Source organism: Sarcophilus harrisii, chromosome 2, assembly GCF_902635505.1.
Source record: "Sarcophilus harrisii chromosome 2, mSarHar1.11, whole genome shotgun sequence".
Taxonomy (NCBI): Eukaryota; Metazoa; Chordata; class Mammalia; order Dasyuromorphia; family Dasyuridae; genus Sarcophilus; species Sarcophilus harrisii.
In genome coordinates this window covers 416,327,569-416,345,297 of record NC_045427.1, presented here as the reverse complement: position 1 = coordinate 416,345,297, position 17,729 = coordinate 416,327,569, and the positions used below count along the sequence as shown (strand labels likewise).

The following is a 17,729-nucleotide window of genomic DNA, read 5'->3' as shown; positions in this document are numbered from 1 at the left end:
TAGCAACTCTACAGAACAGAGACACACACACACACGACATATACCCATTTTTGTATACCTGCATATATATAGATATATAGATAGATAGATACACACACACCATGTATGTGGGTATGTATAAATGCACAATACACCCAAGAGTACACTGTGTGTATGGATGTATCAGCTAAGTAGTACATTGTGTAGGGCACCAGGTCTGGAGTTAAGACGACCAAAGTTTAAATTTAGCCTCAAATATTTACTACCCACATGGGTTAGTGAGAGTAACTCTAGTTTAGTCTTTCAACCAGTTTGCCACAGTTTACTCATCTGAAAAATTGAGATAACATCCATGTTGCAGTATTATTGTGGCTTACATGGGATAATTGTAATGAAAAGGATAGTCGCCCCTCCCCTCCATTTCCTATCAGTTTTTGTACTTCTCTGGAGCCATCATGCCTTCCTCTCTTCCCTAGGAAAACTCATCATTGGAAATTTTCACCATGCTGCAAGATCGAATCTCTCTAATATTTATATCCCTCTGATCAGACCCTCAACAGAAGCAGGACAGGGGCTCCAGGAGATCAACACAATTTTTCTTCTCTTTTCCTACTAACCACACTGCTTCTGGACTTTTCTTGAACCCTTTAGCAGGCCCCTGAGGTGCGTACTTAACCCCTTCAAATTTCAGTTTCCTTTTGCGGATAGTCTTTCCCCATTAGTTTGTAAGTTCCTTGAAGACAGGAACTGTCTGTTTATTTGTATCCCCAGCACTTAAGTGCAACATAAATGTTAATTATTATCTATAATAGTTATAATAGATAACCTATTATCTATAAGTTTTTACATGCTTTAAGATAGGCACCAAAAGGAACCTAACTGTTGAGGCAGATAACCTGTTTCCTTATTTAATAGGGACAGGTTAGGGATGGGGGGAGGAAAAGGAGAGAAAATGTCTCTTGGAGTCACCCAAGATCAGGGCTGTTTTGGGCAGGGGCATTTTCCCTTATTGTTAGGCCCATCATTTGAGATAAAAAAAAAAGCACAACCCTGCAGGTTCCATTGGTTTGACTTCTGTGGTTACTTATAAGTATTAAAAAGGAGTAAGAGAATAGTTGCCCTAAACTCACACTACATAAGTTTTGTTCCTTTGTTCCACAATTTTCCCCTTTGATACTTCATTAGAAGTATCATCAAGTCTGAACTGCTCAATAAATAGGTTCACACCCTAGTGATTTGTATTTGTTTTTATTTTCAGGTGAAATGAGGGATGGCAGCCCAGACACCATTTTAATCCTGAGTTGGAAAGAACTGGTATCTGTACCAGGACCTCAAATAACAAATTTGTTCTTGGTGAAAGAGTTGCTCTTGGTGGCTGTATCTGCATGGGCCTGGTAGCCAATAACAACCTTCGGGGAGAGCCCCAACCTCTCCTTGTAGACACGTCTAGGGGGTATAAGGAAATACTAAGTTTCCCACCCATGCATTCCCAGTATCTTCCTCCCTCCCTCCAGGCTCATCATTTTCTGTTCCTCTCTCCACTTCCCAAGGCTATAAATTCCACATGGAAAACCTTTGCAATTCCCTCTCCCCTCCCCCCAACATGTTTACCCAATAAAGGTGACAGCTGGCTGGTTCTCAGCCTCACTGGTCCAGATGGCTATCTTATCCCCCTTGGTGCGAAGATTGACCACAGCCCCACACACCTCCTCACTGTATTCCTCAAAGGCCTCTCCAATCAGGCAAAGAAGCTGGCCCCAGAAAAATAAAATGATATATTTAGCCCTGATGGCCAACCCTGGGCCTAACATCCTGCTCTGAAGTTAGACCCTAGTAGACCTGCCCCCTCCTAAAAGCTATGGATATCCTCAAGGAGAATCCCCTTCCCAGCTCCTGGTGAGAGGTAGAGTGATTAGTGATTGATCTAGTCCTCTCATTTTACAAAAGAGAACTGCAGAGAAGGAAAGCAAAGAATCTGTTTTAGAGTCATTATAAATAGTGACTTTTTTTTTTAGCAAGTCACTTTTTTTTTTTTTTTTTTTTTTTTTTTGTGACTTGCAGTTTCAGATTAGAGTTCTAATTTCAAATAAAAAATTTTCCAGGTTAGACTGGGCCAGGGAGAGTCCCATCCCATATCCTCACTTTCAGGAGTAGCTGGATGAATATGAGTATAACTTGTTGGGGTGGATACAGGATATCTATAAGAGAGATGTTCTTTCCCTCCCTTCCTCCCTCAATCCCATACTGACTGTCTCTAGCCAGAGCCGGTCGAGGTTGCTTTGGCGCTGTTGCTTGGCCAGGCTGACCAACCAGCGGCCACCATGCTTATTCCTGCTATCTTCCCACATAGGCTCAATGCCATCCTGGGGGAGAAATAAGAGGGGTTAGCACAGAGGGCAGGAAGGTAAGAAATCATTTAGTTTATCTCCACCTGTGCTAATAGCATTCTACTTTCTGCTAGAAGTCAGAGACTCCTGCTGCCACTTAGCAACTCAAAATAGAGAAGACTTCCTCCCCACAGAAGAAAGCAAAATTCTGTGCCTCATCCCAGACTTGGTACTCTCCAGCAGGGAAAAAGCTCTCTAGGGCCAACATGGCAAACCATCCCAAGAATATCTCTATTTCCACCCCCAACTACCCCAGGCCTTTCCCTAGGGAAAGGGAAGCTAGACTTAGCCAAGCTTTGACATCTAGCTTTATAGGATTTAGAGCTAAAGGGAATCTTTAAAATCTAATTTAGCCTCTTTATTTCATAGGTGAGGAAACAGACCCAGAAAGGGGGAGAAATTCACCCATGTTCACACAGAAAGTTAATTCTAACTTGGGTTTTCCACAATCAAGTGGATCATTCTTCCTACTCCACCACAATCAAATGGATCGTTCATCCTCCTCCACCACAATCAAATGGATCGTTCTTCCTACTCCACTACAATGTATCCAGGTGATGCTAATTCTGCCAGGTAAAGTTTCTTCCCCTCTCCCTCCCCAGTCTCTCTCAGGTGGAAGGCTCAGTGGGGATTGGATAGAGAATATTACCTTGAAAAGGGCATAGTCACAGCCCGAGGTCAGTTTGCTGGCCATTTGGATGTGGCTGTAAATCCTGGGAAAATAAACCTTAGAGTCCCATATCATTTTAGACCTAGAAGAGATCTTAGGAGCCATAGAGCCCAACTCCCTCATTTTATGGGAAATCAAACTCTAGAGAGACACCACAATACCCCATTACTATATAAAAACTGTTTTTTGTATGTTAACCCAAAAGAAGGCTCCGAAGAAAATCAAGTCCCATGACAGAACCACAAGTACCAGATGAATGTGTAGAACTCTAAGGACTAAAGCCTAAAAGAGAAAAGCTAGAAGGGACCACCTTGGAGTCTCTATTTTTGAGGACCCCAACCCAATTTTACAGCTATAACTTGAGTTATATAGAAAATGCCCCATGGACACTTCAGAGTTCTAGTTCTGGCTACCAGGTGGCCTTGAAAAGATTTTAATTTTTAGTATGATATGGCCCATAGCCTCTCCATATGCCTCACCATGATATCTGCAAAGAAGCAGGATATCATGCCATCCACCAAAAAAAGAGTGAGTTTGTGGCTCTCTTCCTTTAACTTTCTCACAAATGGTCACTGGATTTTCTGTTCAGGCAGAAGGGGTATCACTTTTTTCCCATTTCCAGGTTGCTCCTATGTAGAACATGAACTCAACTAGTTGAAATTATACCTAGACCACTTGGAAAATATTTGGAAGAGAAAATCAAAGCAGAAAAAATTAGCCTAGACCACTTGGCTAATTTTTTCTGCATTGATTTTCTCTTCTGAAATTTTCAACTGAGCAATCAACCTAGAGGAATATATGTCGTCCAATCTTGGAGAACTTGCAAGTTTGAGAGATGTGAAGATCCGAGTCCATTAAGTGAAACAAGGATTTCTTCTTTGATGCCTTCTATGGGTCTTCAGTGTTAGATGTATAGGCTTGTTCAGGAGCAAAAACCACTTCTGGGCCAACAGAGGCTGGTGTATTGCTCCCGTTCATTTCCAGTAAGGGACCCATCTGCCTGAACCCACAAAGGCAAAGAATGCCAGCAAATGCCATGCAACCCACGTAACATATTTACCAATGTCACACAGGGGAAAAAAAATAATAGAACTCAGACACTGACTAAATCCAGACGGTTTTCCCCCCAGGCCACAAGGAAAATCTGGGACCAGAGAAGACTAGAAGGGACTTTTTTCTTCAGGAACAAAAAGGGATCTTTTTATTTACACTTCAAACCAAATTCTAAAGATGTGAATATTTTCTTTACTGCTGTTCTGGGAGGGAGATAAGAAATTGGTGTTGTCCCCATTTTACAGATTGGTTCAAATGGACTCACCATGTCACAATTGTTTAAGTTGTTTTGGTTGTGTCCAACTCTCCAGGACCTCATTTGGGGCCTTGCAAAGATACTGTAATTGTTTGCCATTTCCTTCTGCAGCTCATTTTACAGACGAGAAATTGAGGCAAAGCGGGTCAAGTCACACAAAAGTTAGTATCTAAGGCAAATTTGAACTCAGGAAGATGATTGAGTCTTTCTGATTCCAAGCTCATTGCTCTAGCACTATTATAGCTCCAACTAGTTGCGCTCTGTCACTATAGGCAGCTCACATTACCTATGCTAACCATGATTAACTGATTTAGTTAAGTTTGTAAATATTGAAGTCGGGACCTTAAACCTTCTGATCTTTTGACTCTAAGACCAGTATCCACTTTCTGCTTCCCCATACTACCTCCCATCATTGATAAACAGACTCAGCAAAGACATGATAGCTGTCTTCAAGGATTTGAAGAGCTGTCTAGTAAAAGAAGGATTAAACTAACTCGGCTTGGCCCTAGAGGACAGAATAAGGAGCAATGAGGAAGCAACTATATTTTGCTTGGATGTTGGAGGAAACTTCCTAATAATCAGAGCTGTCCTGAAATAGAGATGTGATTGATGCTTCAGGAGGGAACTCTCAGTGGAAATCTTTAAGAAGATTGATGGAAGACCACTTAGGGATGTTGTAGGAAGGATTCCTGTTCAAGAGCAGATGAGATCACATTAGCAACAAGGGCTCTTATTTGTTTTAGGCCCATATAAGCCAAGAGTAGCCCAAGTCTTAGTATTGAGGACCCCATATTCCTGCCTAGAGGTCCCAGGGTCAAGCTAGTCAATCAGACACTTATGTAAATAAACCACATTCAAATGGCAGATTGTGTTGTCCTTTTGGGAAGGATCTTTATGAAGGGACTGGTCTCAGGGAGAATTGACAGATGTTCTACCAGAAAAATATAGGATCCCACTCACAAAAGGCAATCCCAGTGGAGTGGAGAAAAGATTATTTTTTAGGTGAGAGAAAGAGGGTCAGATAGAGCTACTGTTCCTTCACTGGTAGAGTTTGTCAACTGAGTATGGCTTGGCCAGTCAACAGGGAGCTAATGAAAATTTTTTTAGTAGAAATATATATTTCTTCCTTACCACCCAACCCCCTCTTCCCTCTCTGGGTCCAGCTGAAAATCCTTCCACCAAATGCCAGATACTCACGCCCAGAAGTCCTCCACAGTATCAAACTCGGTGACCAGATGAAGGTTGTCCCGCCAAGTCCTGTTTCTGTCATTCTTGAAGAACCATAATGCCCACCTGAAGAGGGAGGGGAAGCGGAAAGAGACAGAAAGGAAGTAAAATAGTGAAACTCAGTCATCTAGTACTGAAAAAATATAATAGGGAAAATTTGTATCATGCTTTTGGTGACCAGAGTCCTGGCTCTGCTACTGATGCAATATGTGCCCAGGCAAATCACTTTAATTCTCAAGGGTCTCTTCTGTAAAATAGGTTTCCTCTTCTGTAAAATGAAAGGATTGGGCTGGATGATTCAGTAGACTAAGCCACTTCTAGCTCTAAATTTTAGGAACTAAGCCTGAGGCAGAAGTAACAAAGAGAAGGAGGGCAGGAAGAGAAGAAAAGAGCCTTACTCTTAAACTGAAGGGGGTGCTTAGGGGCAGTACTGCCAGTACCTGTTCTCCAGAGGATGCTTCTCTAGCCGGTCCACAAAAGACAACTTCCTCTCCCTTGGGGATTCCTCCAGCATTTGGGATTCAGTCTGCAAATCCTGCACCTGGCCAGAGGAGGGAGAGAAGGTAGGGGATGGGGGGAGTTAGGGTCCATGAAGGGCTATCTTCCAGTCCCCCTCAACATCAAGCCACTGCCAAGCCCGTGGTCAGAGTTAAAATAAGGTGGAAGTATTGAAACACACAGAAGGGGGGGAGGGGAGGTATCAGACTCACAGTTGGAGCAGCTGTAGCCATGCTTAGCCTCAGACCTCTGCCCAGGGGACTCCTTTTATCCTCTGACCACAAAGGAGGGCATGGTTCTTAAAGGAACAGTCACCATCTCCTAGCTGCCTCACCTCTAAAGTTGAGGTAGTATGTTTCAGGTTGAATTGACTCCCTAGTCTTGTTTTCCATTCCTCTTCCCCATCTCTAAGCACCTAAACGGTCTCAAGGCTGAGCTTAACCTGGTGGGAGCTGGACTAATCTATATTTAATCAAGTCAAATCACTTCTCTACTGAGAAAATTTTCATTAGCTCACCAAATTCATTTTCCTGATATTCAAGGCCCTCTCAACAAGCTGGCACAGGTCTATTATTTCACACTAATATAATGTTATTCCTTTTCTATACATTTTATATTCCAGTCAAATTGGACTGCTGTTTGCCCTATCCCATCGATCTCCAACATATCCAGGGACTTATTGCCTTCCTGAAACCTCTTTACCTTTTGAATTCCTACCCATGCTTTAAAACTTAATCAAATATTTTCTTTAATTCTTCTTTAGTGTCCTGCATTCCCTTGAAAAGACCTGTCTCCTCAGGCATCATGTAACAGTAAGGATAGGAGCTAGAACTATGATTTCATTGATATAGGGAGTTCTCAGGAAGGGAAACTCCCTCTACCAATCCAAGACGGCATCTTCTCTTGTTTGTACTTATTTGTTGTTGTTCCCATTAAATTGTGAGCTCTGTGACTGCAGGGGCTATGTCTTTGTATTTGTAGTGCTATGTACAGTGTCTAGCACACAGTAGGTCTTTAATAAACATTAATTAACTGATTCTTGACTACTTAATAGCCTTAGAGTCACAAAGCCAGTAGGTGTTAGAGGCAGGACTTGAAAACCCAGCTCTTCTTAGCTCCAGGCCAGCCTTCTATCCACTGTGCCAGATAGACTTCATATAGTAAAAAGAAAGCTGAATTTGGAGTCCAATGAACTGGATTAAAATCTTGTCTCTACCACTGACTTCTATTTGACCTTAGATAGTCACTTAACTTCCCTGAGCCTTGATTTCCTCCTATGAAAGAAAGGATAGTAAATGGCTTCTAAAGTCCCTTCCTGTTCTACATTTGTGGTCCTCTGACATAGTACTTTTTGTGTATTTCTCTAAATGCACATATCATGTAATATTGAGTATGGGCGTATCTATATCTCATCATTCTGTGAGTTTACATACCTGTACATTTTCCCCAGTATTCTGAATGCAACAAGCAAGTGACCCAAAGGGAAAAGTGTAATGTGGGGTAATCAAAAGAGCCCTGGCTTTAAAGTCAGAGGACCTGGGTGTGAATCCTAACCTTGCCACTGATTTGCTATGTTACTTTGGGTGAGTAATATAACCTCAGTTTCCTCTTCTATAAAATGAGGAGCTTGAACCAGATGAACTCAATTCCTTCCAGTTCTGGATTAATGATTCTATATGACGTATTCATATATGTACTCATAAAATTTATATATACTCTGTATGATGAGATACTTTGTGAGTCCGAGAATCTGGCCCATTTATTATCAGTTTACTATAGGAACCTAGGAACCTGATTGTCCTGCCTTATTATCTATAATCTATTCAATAGTGTTATTGCTTCTGCAAAACACATGTCTATGGACTACTCTCTCTATAAATCACTCTCTCTTTGATTCACCAATCAAAAGTATTCTAGATCAGTGCTAAAGATCTTAAGACAAGACTTGTTTATCCTTCATTTTCTAATAGGACCAATAAGCTCATAGAGGACGCCTTGACTTGTATATGAATTAGTTTTAAATGAGGCGGAGTTGCACAAGTGGTCAGCTTCATTCTCTTTCAGAGTCATTCAAGTCCGATAGCAAGACAGAAGTCACGACTATGATTGGCAAGGATATACCCAACAACTGGGTCCTGGATGTTTGGCCAAGCTCTAAGCTCTTCATAGTGCCCCCCTTCTCCCCGCCCAGTCACCTTCATGGTCAGTGGAATACGTCCTCATCTACCCATTCCACAGAGGGAAGTCTTCGCAAGCTTGGGGTAAGCATCCTTCCCTCACCTACATGCTGGAGACCTGTTGGCGTGGTCCTTATGCATGCTGCTGCTGCTTGGAGCCACAGTAAGAGTTGGGTGACTCATGAGCAGCCTTAAAAGGGGCTTGCCAGATCCTTTCACATCTCCTGAACTCCCCATGCACCACAAGGCAAGATTTAGCTGTTGATTGGATATGTTGGGTAAAGAAAAGTGTGGTGGGGCAGCTAGATGATCCAGTGGATAGAAAACTAGCCCTGAAATCAGGAGGACCTGAGTTCAAATGTGACCTCAGATATTTAACATGTCCTAGCTGTGTGATCTTGGGCAAGTCACTTAATCCCAACTGCCTCAGCAAAAAAAGAAAGAAAGGAAGAAAGGAAGGAAGGAAGGAAGGAAGGAAGGAAGGAAGGAAGGAAGGAAGGAAGGAAGGAAGAAAGAAAGAAAGAAAGAAAGAAAGAAAGAAAGAGAAAGAGAAAGAAAGAAAGAAAGAAAGAGAAAGAAAGAAAGGAAGGAAGGAAGGAAAAAAGAAAGGAAGGAAGGAAGGAAGGAAGGAATAAAGAAAGAAAGAGAGAAAGAAAGAAAGAAAGAAAGAAAGAAAGAAAGAAAGAAAGAGAAAGAAAGAAAGAAAGAGAAAGAAAGAAAGAAAGAAAGAGAAAGGAAGGAAGGAAGGAAGGAAGGAAGGAAGGTAGGTAGGTAGGTATGGAGTAAAACTTGTGAGGTTAAAAACTTCAGCCACTAGAAGAACGGCAATGCCTTTGGCAGAAATAGGAAAGTTTGATGGGAGGGGAATGAGGCGCAAGGAAAAAGACAATGAATGAATTCTGTTTTGGTGGAGAACAGATAGAGAGAGAGGGGCTGATGGCTTTGTCAGCAAAGAACAGCTTGAGGTCACCGAAAGGACCGAGCATTTTCCCAGGGAGAATCAAAGCCATTCTTCAAGGGTTTGAAAAATGAATAGATGCTAAGAAAACACAGTCAGTGAGTGTAGATGATTTGGGGAATTTGACAACGAAAGAGAGAAAAATAAAGCATTAGCTTGAGGGGATGGTATGATCAAGTGAAGATTATTTTTAGTATAAAAGGCACAGAACCACACAGGCATAAAGGAACAAATGCTTTCTTTTGGTATTTAAAGGTCTCAGGGAAACTGCTCAGAGTGCAATACATACTCCTGCCACCAGGTGGCAATTCAATCTCATGCAGTTCTGGCCCTCCTTCATTGTGCAGGGCCCAGTTTACTCTAGGTTCTGGTTTTCAGCCACCTGCTGGGTGAAACTCAACATATATGGGTGGGCCCCGCTTGGTCCCTGCATTTCCCCAGTTTTACCCTTTTCAGAAAAACCCTGCGTTGAAAGTCTATCTTCTTATGGCCCCCATAACCACCCTATTATAGTAATTATTTAAGTAGTCAGTAAGATAACAATAAATAGGAAATAGGAGCTAAAGGTACAAGGAGAAACATAAAAGCCTTTTGCTAAAACTGCCTCCTAAATTAATTATGGCCACATACAGACTAAGTGCTAAGTTGAGATAAGCCAGTTAGATCCCCACAAAATGGCCCTTGGCCTGCAAGCAGCAGATAAGCACTAGACACATAGTAAAGCTAGAAAAAAATTGCTTTAATAAGACTTCCAAATTGTTAATGCTGTAAAGTTACCCATGCATATATCCTGTAAATAAAAGGCTATTAAATTAAAAAAAAAATAAGACTTCCAAATTCTACTCCTTGAGCATTCTCAACCATCTGTCCATGCTGTCTGTCCAAGTGCTCCCACCTCCAATCAGCAGTTTTATAAGTGAATCTACAAGTCATATAAACCAGTTTGCCTCAGTTTCCTCATCTGTCAAATGATCTGGAGAAGGAAATGGCAAATTACTCCAGTATCTTTGCCAAGAAAACCCCATATGGGGGTCACAAAGAGTCAAACACGACTGAAAAATGATTCAATAACAACAAATGTACCCTTCTTCTTCCCCTGTCTATTTCCCTACCTGTCTCTCTCTTCTAACCTATTTACAGAGCTGTCCTTGAATCTTCTGCCCTTTTACTCTGTGCCTTATTAAAGTGTGACTGTTGCATTATTTCCCACTTGCTGCCAGTATGATCTTTCCTGACATCCAAAGAACAAGATTTGCTTGCTCTGATCCAACTGAGACCTCTTTTATGTGCTTCTTCCTGAAAGCATAAGTCAGACAGCCAGGCTAGGACTTAATTTGTCAGCAACCAGACATCATATATCTCATAGGAACTTAGACTCTTCCATGGGGAAGCTTGCTACTATGAACCCACCAACAGAAAGCAAGGACTGATGTATGTACCTCTGGGTGGGGATCTACCTTCCTGACTGGGCTTAATAAAACAACCCCAAGTTCCTATCTTTTCTGATACCATGATGAATTATTACCAATAGTTCATTTTTTTTCTCAGCAAATAAAGGGCCAGATTCAGAGATAGGAGTTCATTTTTTTTCTCAGCAAATAAAGGGCCAGATTCAGAGATAGGAAGATCTGGTTTCAAGTTCTAGTGCCTAAGTGATGTGGGCATGTTCATTTAACCTGTCAGTGCTCCAGACAATTGTCCAGCTTCAGAGAAGATACAGACCTCCATAGGTAGAGAGAATTTCTTCATTCTAGAGCTCTTATGTACATTAAATTAAAGATTCTAACAAAAAAAAACATAATTTATCAAATATCTATAGCTCCCTTTGTTTTTTTAACCCACATATTTCCATATTAGTCATGTTATTCAAGAAAACGACAAGAAAGAAAAAGGTGAAAATAGCGTGTTTCAATTCACATTCAGTCTCTATAGTTCTGTCTCTGGATGTGGATGGCATTTTCCAAGTCTATTGGAATTGTCTTGGAGCACTGTATTTCTGAGAATTAATAATCACATACTCTTGCTGTTATTATGTACAATGTTCTCCTGGTTCTACTCATTTCACTCAGCATCAGTTCATGTAAGTCTTTCCAGACTTCTCTGAAATCAGTCAGCTCAACATTTCTTATAGAATAATAGTATTCCATTACATTCATATACCATGACTTATTCAGCCATTCTCCAGCTGATGGGCATCCACTCAGTTTCTACTTCCTTTCCACTACAAAAATGGCTGTTTTTGTACATGTAGGTCTTTTTCCCTTTTTTATGGTCTCTTTGGGATACAGACCCAGTAAAGACACTGCTGGATCAAAGAGTATGCAAAATTTTATAACCTTTGGGCATAATTCCAATCTAATCCCTATCCTCAAAGGATCTTAATCTTTTTTGACTTGGGTAACCTAAAAAAAAAGATTATTCACACACATATTATGCGTGTACATAAAAGAAAGTATATTTGCTAAAGCAGAATCAAAGTTAAACAAAGTGCTATTTCTAAAGAAGCTCTGAAGCAGCAGTGGCCCTCTCTTCATGTGGCATGTTTTATTGATCTCCTAGGAAATGGGGAAATATCATATCCAAAAACTTTGATAGAGTTCCAGGAGAAGAAGGAACCACTTCACTACCAATGGCTTTTATAGATCTACCCTCAGATTCTAGTTGCTCCCTAGGAGAGATGCCATCAGATACCTTAGCCATTTGCCCCCAAGGAACTTGGGCAGGCTTTTTCTCTGCATTATCTCACAAAGTATTGTAGCTATTACTCAAGGAACCCCAGTCTTTTCATCTTCTGGAGTCATAGGTAGTCAGGACTAAAGTTTAACTACCAACTCAAACTCATGGAGGATCAAGGGAGCAAAGTTCTAGAGAAATAGAGTCAGACAGACAAACAGAGACAAAGCACTACATAAAGTTCTGCCTCTGTCCTTTTAAAAAAAGTCCTCCTGTCACAGTACATCTTGTGCTAGCTCTCACTCTAGTGTACTGTCACTCCCTGAGGCCATAGAGCTCCACACTTCCCATCTCTTTGGCACCTTTTGCAGCCGGTGCAGGGGGAGCATGTATTGGCTGCATTGCAAAAAGCTGTTGCAAAGAGTGTTACATTAGGCCTGAGCATGTTCTTAGGCAGTGGGGAAGGAACCAACAGACAGGGAGAGGTTAAAGCTGAGGGAAAAAATAGGTGAGGGGAGATGGTTCAGTAGAAGACTTGGCTTTGACTGGGAGAAGGGATGCTTCTTCCTCAGAAATAAGAACAAAGGAGCAGAGGATAGGGGAGATGTGAAGGGAGTTTGAGGTATAAATTAGGGGAGCTGACAGAGCTCACAACGAATGGCCTTGATTCTTCCGGAAGAGTAGTAATCAAGGTTATCTGCTGAAAGAAAAGGGGTTGAGATTTAAGGAGAAGCTTCCTTAGTGTAATAAAAAGTCTTTCAAGAAAGAATGAAAATATTGCCATATAGTAGTGAAATGTCATTTTTATGTATAACTGGGAAAAATAAAAATACATTTTTAAAAAAGAGAAAAAATAGTCTTCTGACCAATATTCACATTGCTAGCCTCTCTCTAATCTACCCTCCACAGAGGTCCCAAGATCATCTTTCTATGGTATAATCTTAGCTATGTTAAGATCCTCTGAACTTGTCTTTTTAAGTTGCCATATTTTCCAGAAATACTGGACCCAGAGTATGCAGGAGGCCCTGAATGTGTCATGGACAAACAGGCCTATTTAGTGCTCATCAAATCTTAGTCCATTTTACCTTTGCATAAACTGTCTGTCACCCACATGTCATGACACTCTTCCTCCTATCTCCTGCCACTAAGAATTCTTCCTTCGCTCAAGTCTCAACTCAGGCACTCCCTGCTTTAGGAAGCCTTCCTTGGATTATTAATTCTCTATCCTTCCTCTAATTATATTGCATTTGTTTATCTGTTTATATGTTAAATTCCCTAGTAGGATGTAACCTCCTAGAAGAGAAGAATGTTTTTCATTTTTGTCTTTGTATCGCTACTGTTTAACACCTTAAAAATATCTGTGGGGAGAGAAATAAAGAACTGTGATTTCTTAGCGTAGAGAATTCTCATGATGGAAATTCCCCCACCCCAGCACATATCAGCAGCTGTCTGTTGTTGTGCAGTCATTTTTTTAGTTGGGTGACAAAGGTCTTCATGACCCCATTTAGAGTCTTCCTAGCAAAGATATTGGAATGGTTTGCCATTTCCTTCTTCAGTTCATTTTACAGATGAGGAAACTGAGTCAAATGATGTTAAGTGACTTACCCCAAAACACACAGCTACTAAGTGTCTAAGGCCACATTTGAATTTAGGAAGATGAATCTTCCTAACTCCAGACTGTGCATTAAGTCCCTTAGCTGTCCCTGTTCTGAAGTATAGAGTCTTATATAGCTGCCTGGAGGGTACTGAGAGAAAGACCTAGATCCAAATCCTGACTCAGATACTAGTTTCAACATTCAGCCTTGCAAAAGCTTGTGTTTCAATTTTTTTTTTCTCCTTCCCTTACCTCACCACCCCTTTCCCTAGATAGCAAGTAATCCAATATATGTTAAACATATGCAATTCATCTTTATATATTTCCAAAATTATCATGCTGCACAAGAAAAAGCAGATCAAAAAGAGAAAAAATGGAAAAGAAAACAAAATGCAAGCAAACAACAATAACAAAAAAGTGAAAATACTATGTTGTGACCCACACTCAATCATAAGACCTTTGGAACTGGCCTAAATCTCTTTGCTGTTGAAAAGAGCCACGTCCATCAGAATTGATCATTGCAATAATCATTTCTTAAGCACATATTATATGCCAGGCATTGTAGTAGTAATATAAAAAGAGGCAAAAGACAATTCCCACCCTGCCAAGGACTTCTCAATCTCTTGGGAGGAAACAATAAGCAAACAAATGAAAATCTACTATATATATATTACTATATATATATTAATATTATATATATATATATATGATAAATAGCGATTAATGAACAGAGAGAAAGCAGTAGAATTAAAAAGGGTTGGCAAAGGCTTCCTGAAAAATATGGGATTTTAGTTAAAATTTTAAGGAAGCCAGGGAAGCCAGTTGGCAGAGATGAGGAGAGAGAGCCTTCCAAGCATGGGAGACAGCCAGAGTGTCTTGCTCGTGGAATAGCAGGGAGGCCATTATCTTGGATTGAAGAATACTTGGCAGGGAGAAAGTCTACGAAAACTGGAAAGGAGCTGAGTTTTGAAGGAATTTGAACATTAGAAAATTTTGTATTTGATCCGGAAGGCTATCTTAGTAGGGAGCTATTGGAATTCATTGATACTATGGCATATTGTTTCTTAATAACTGGTGATAAAAATTTAGCTATATCTACTCGTATGAATGACTAGGGTAGAGTGAAGACATAGGTCAAGAAGTTAAGGAGATCAGAGATTCAAATCTTTGTTAACACATTGATAATCCCAAATATTGAAGCCCCTAATTATAGAAAGCAACAGTTGGGGTGAATGAATGAATAAAAAAGCATTTATTAAGTATTTACTATGTACCAAGCTCTAGGCTTGTATACAAAGGACTCACAGAACTCATATTTCTACGGAAAAAGAAAACATATATAAGTTAATAGAGACGGGAATGGGCACAGATAAAAAGATAGCCAGGGTAGAGAGAAAGACTGAGTCCCTCCCTGAATTCCTTGAGAAAATAAGAAGAGAGAAGCAAAATAATATGATAGAGTGAGCTGGCTTGAGATTCAGGGACACCTGTATTCAATTCCGGCTTTTGAAACTACGAGCTGTGAGAGGCTGGTTAAACCATTTAACCACTCAGCATCCCCAGGCAACTATCTAAACATTTTGAGGAAAGCACAGATTTGAATTGGTAGAAAGATTCTTCTCTAAGAGGTTCAAAGAAATCATAAATCTGAAAACATTTCAGAGAGAAAGACAGAGACATAAAGATAGGGAAAGAGATAGAGAAACAGAGAGAAAGGGAGAGTGATTTAGGGCTAGCAAGGCTCTGCTCAGAGGTGAAATAGGTAGGAATCTAAGGGAAGAGAAGGTGGGAAGCATGGATCTCTCTCCTAACCTATATCAACCCTTTTTTCCTCCAGAGTTCAATCTAAGAAAGACAACACAGGTTGTATCTGTGGCTTTATTCCTCCTAAATAAGCGGACATGTATACAGAAAGATGTATATAGGTATAGGCAACAGGGGTTATAAAGACAAAAATCACAGGGGGTGGGTGGGTGGGGTATTTGAGTAGTGGTCTTTATTAGGTCTCTGGGCTGGGTTGTTTTTCAAAACTAGGATCAGTCTGAGAATGTTATCTGGCATAGCAGGGGAAATTCTAGGTTCAATATACCAATACTACAAGGAACTTCTATTAGCCTAGCAAGGTATACTCAGTTTTATCTGATTCCCAGGTCAATCCAACCTTTTTGTATAGTAGAGGAGCTTGAGCAAATCAAGGTGATTAATACAGTCATTAACCATTCCATTTTCACACATGATACATGGATATGAAGAAAGAGGCACTTTGAAGGAGCCATCAACATTGGAAAGGATGCAAAAGGATGAGGTATCTTTTTGGGAAAAGCCAAGATTCCTGGAGCCCAAGAAAAAGCAAAGGGGTGGGGAAAGTCATTATAAGATGAAAGAGAGTCTATTAATAATAAAGGGGCTTCAGGGGGCAGTGGAAGGACAGGACAGAGGAGGAGAGGGTTTGGGGAAGGTTGAACAGGGAAAGCAAGGAGTTGTCAAGGAGCCTCCGAAACATGGAACTAGGAGAAAGAAAATGGAAATGTGCTAACAAAAGTAGAGTGGGGAGACACAAAGGGGTGGGGATGGGGGAGTACCACTTGTTGGGGGGGACAAGATATTTGGCTGAACATAGAAAGTATCATAGAATCAGAGACTTAGAGCTGAGAAAGACCTTAGAGGTTATAGAATTCAATATCTTGTTTTACAGATGAAGAAATAGGCCCTAAGAGCTTAAGTGACTTGTCCAATGTCATCTAGCTAATAAATATCTGAGATAGGGGTTGAACCCAGATCTTCTTGATCCAGGCCCAGGACTCTCAGCCACTCCATCACCTACTGGTGCCTTCATGGGAAGATCAAAGATAATGGCAGTGGAGAGGCTGTGTGGCTAAGGAGGACGGGCCTGGAATAGGCTTCTTGCTCTCCTGTCCCTTTCTATCACAACATTTGAGAGGGGCTATTGATGCAGGAGTAGAGGAATGGGGGCTCCCAGGAGTCATGTGAAGGAAGAGGCCTGGACAGCACATTCAGCCCCTTCATTTCTCATTTAAATCCCCTCAAGGGTCTGGGGCAGCAGAGTAGGCCCGGTCCTAGAGCTGCCTCCTCCTCTCAGCAGCACCTCTGCCCCCACCTTACCTGGGTTTTCACTGGTGATAAAGAACTGAGCTGATGCTGCTTTCACAGCTTTTAGGGGAGGGTAGCATGAGGTGAGAGAACTCACAGTGAGTGTTGCCTCCACAGATGGCAATAGCAACCAGAAAAGAGATTCTACACATTCAGAAATGAAACAATAGGGATATATTATGAGAATTTTTTTTAAAAAACCTGTTTAGTTTCAAACTGGGCGACTCTCATTTTCTGGGGGACTCTGAGGTTCTCAAGGCCTGTAGAAATACAAAATTACCTGTCCAAGTAGACATATAATGGCCTTGATTATGGTTCAGCTTGGAGTGGGCCCCAGATAAGGTATTTCCTTCAGAATGTATTCTAATTGAATTTGAGGTTATCCATTTGGGCTCCCTAAAATAAACCCTATTGGCCCACTTTTATAATCACAGCTTCATTCTCAGCCAATCAAGAAACTTAGATGATATTATGGGCTCATGAAGTTTTTCTCATATCTTTTGGACAGCATCAGTAATTTCATGTATTTTTATAGAGCTCCTGGTGTTAAACTCTCTCCACCAATGTAGATCAGCACCTGCTCCACGGCTTATACAGCCTTAGAGAGTTGCCTGGGATATTGTGAAGTTAAGTCACTTGCCCAGAGTTTCACCTGCATCATGTGTCAAGAGGCAAGAATCAAATCCTTAATGGCTTCCTAACTCTAAAGCCTGCGGTCTATTCACTATGTAGCGCAGAAGGACTTTGCCAGACAGTACAAAGAGGGTAGGATTGGGACTAGGTAACATGGGTGACAGGAGTACAAATAAATCCCACTTCTGCTTTCGTAGGGAGAGCAAAAGAAGCTAAAAAGAAAAAGTAAACCTCCAAAAGTTGGTCAGCCATAGTACTAAAGAATCACTCACCTAAATAGATATCCAGCTTTCCCACTTCCCCTTCAGGAAGGGAAGCATAATGGACAACAGTGACTGCACTGAAAACTAGGAAATCTGGATTCAAATCTGAGCTCTCACATTTTATTACCCATAATACCTTGGCTTCTATTTTGGGGTGCCACTTGCTTTCTGTGTGATACTGGATAATTCCTTTCCTCTCTCTTAGTTTCTTCTATAAAATGAAGAGATTAGACTAGATAGTCTAAGGGCA

General features: G+C 40.9%; 1 protein-coding gene across 1 annotated transcript; it reads right to left on the bottom strand.

Moving 5' to 3' along the window:
* Positions 1-1,211: 1,211 nt before the first annotated feature.
* On the bottom strand, positions 1,212-6,311 carry EIF4E1B (eukaryotic translation initiation factor 4E family member 1B). The gene is made up of 7 exons (XM_012552758.2): positions 6,283-6,311; positions 6,013-6,113; positions 5,543-5,638; positions 3,016-3,079; positions 2,229-2,342; positions 1,591-1,730; positions 1,212-1,425 (listed from the first exon to the last, which is right to left on the bottom strand). The coding sequence occupies exons 1-7, from the start codon at positions 6,301-6,303 to the stop codon at positions 1,311-1,313; spliced, it is 651 nt and encodes a 216-aa protein (XP_012408212.1). The 5' UTR covers positions 6,304-6,311; the 3' UTR covers positions 1,212-1,310.
* Positions 6,312-17,729: the final 11,418 nt, after the last annotated feature.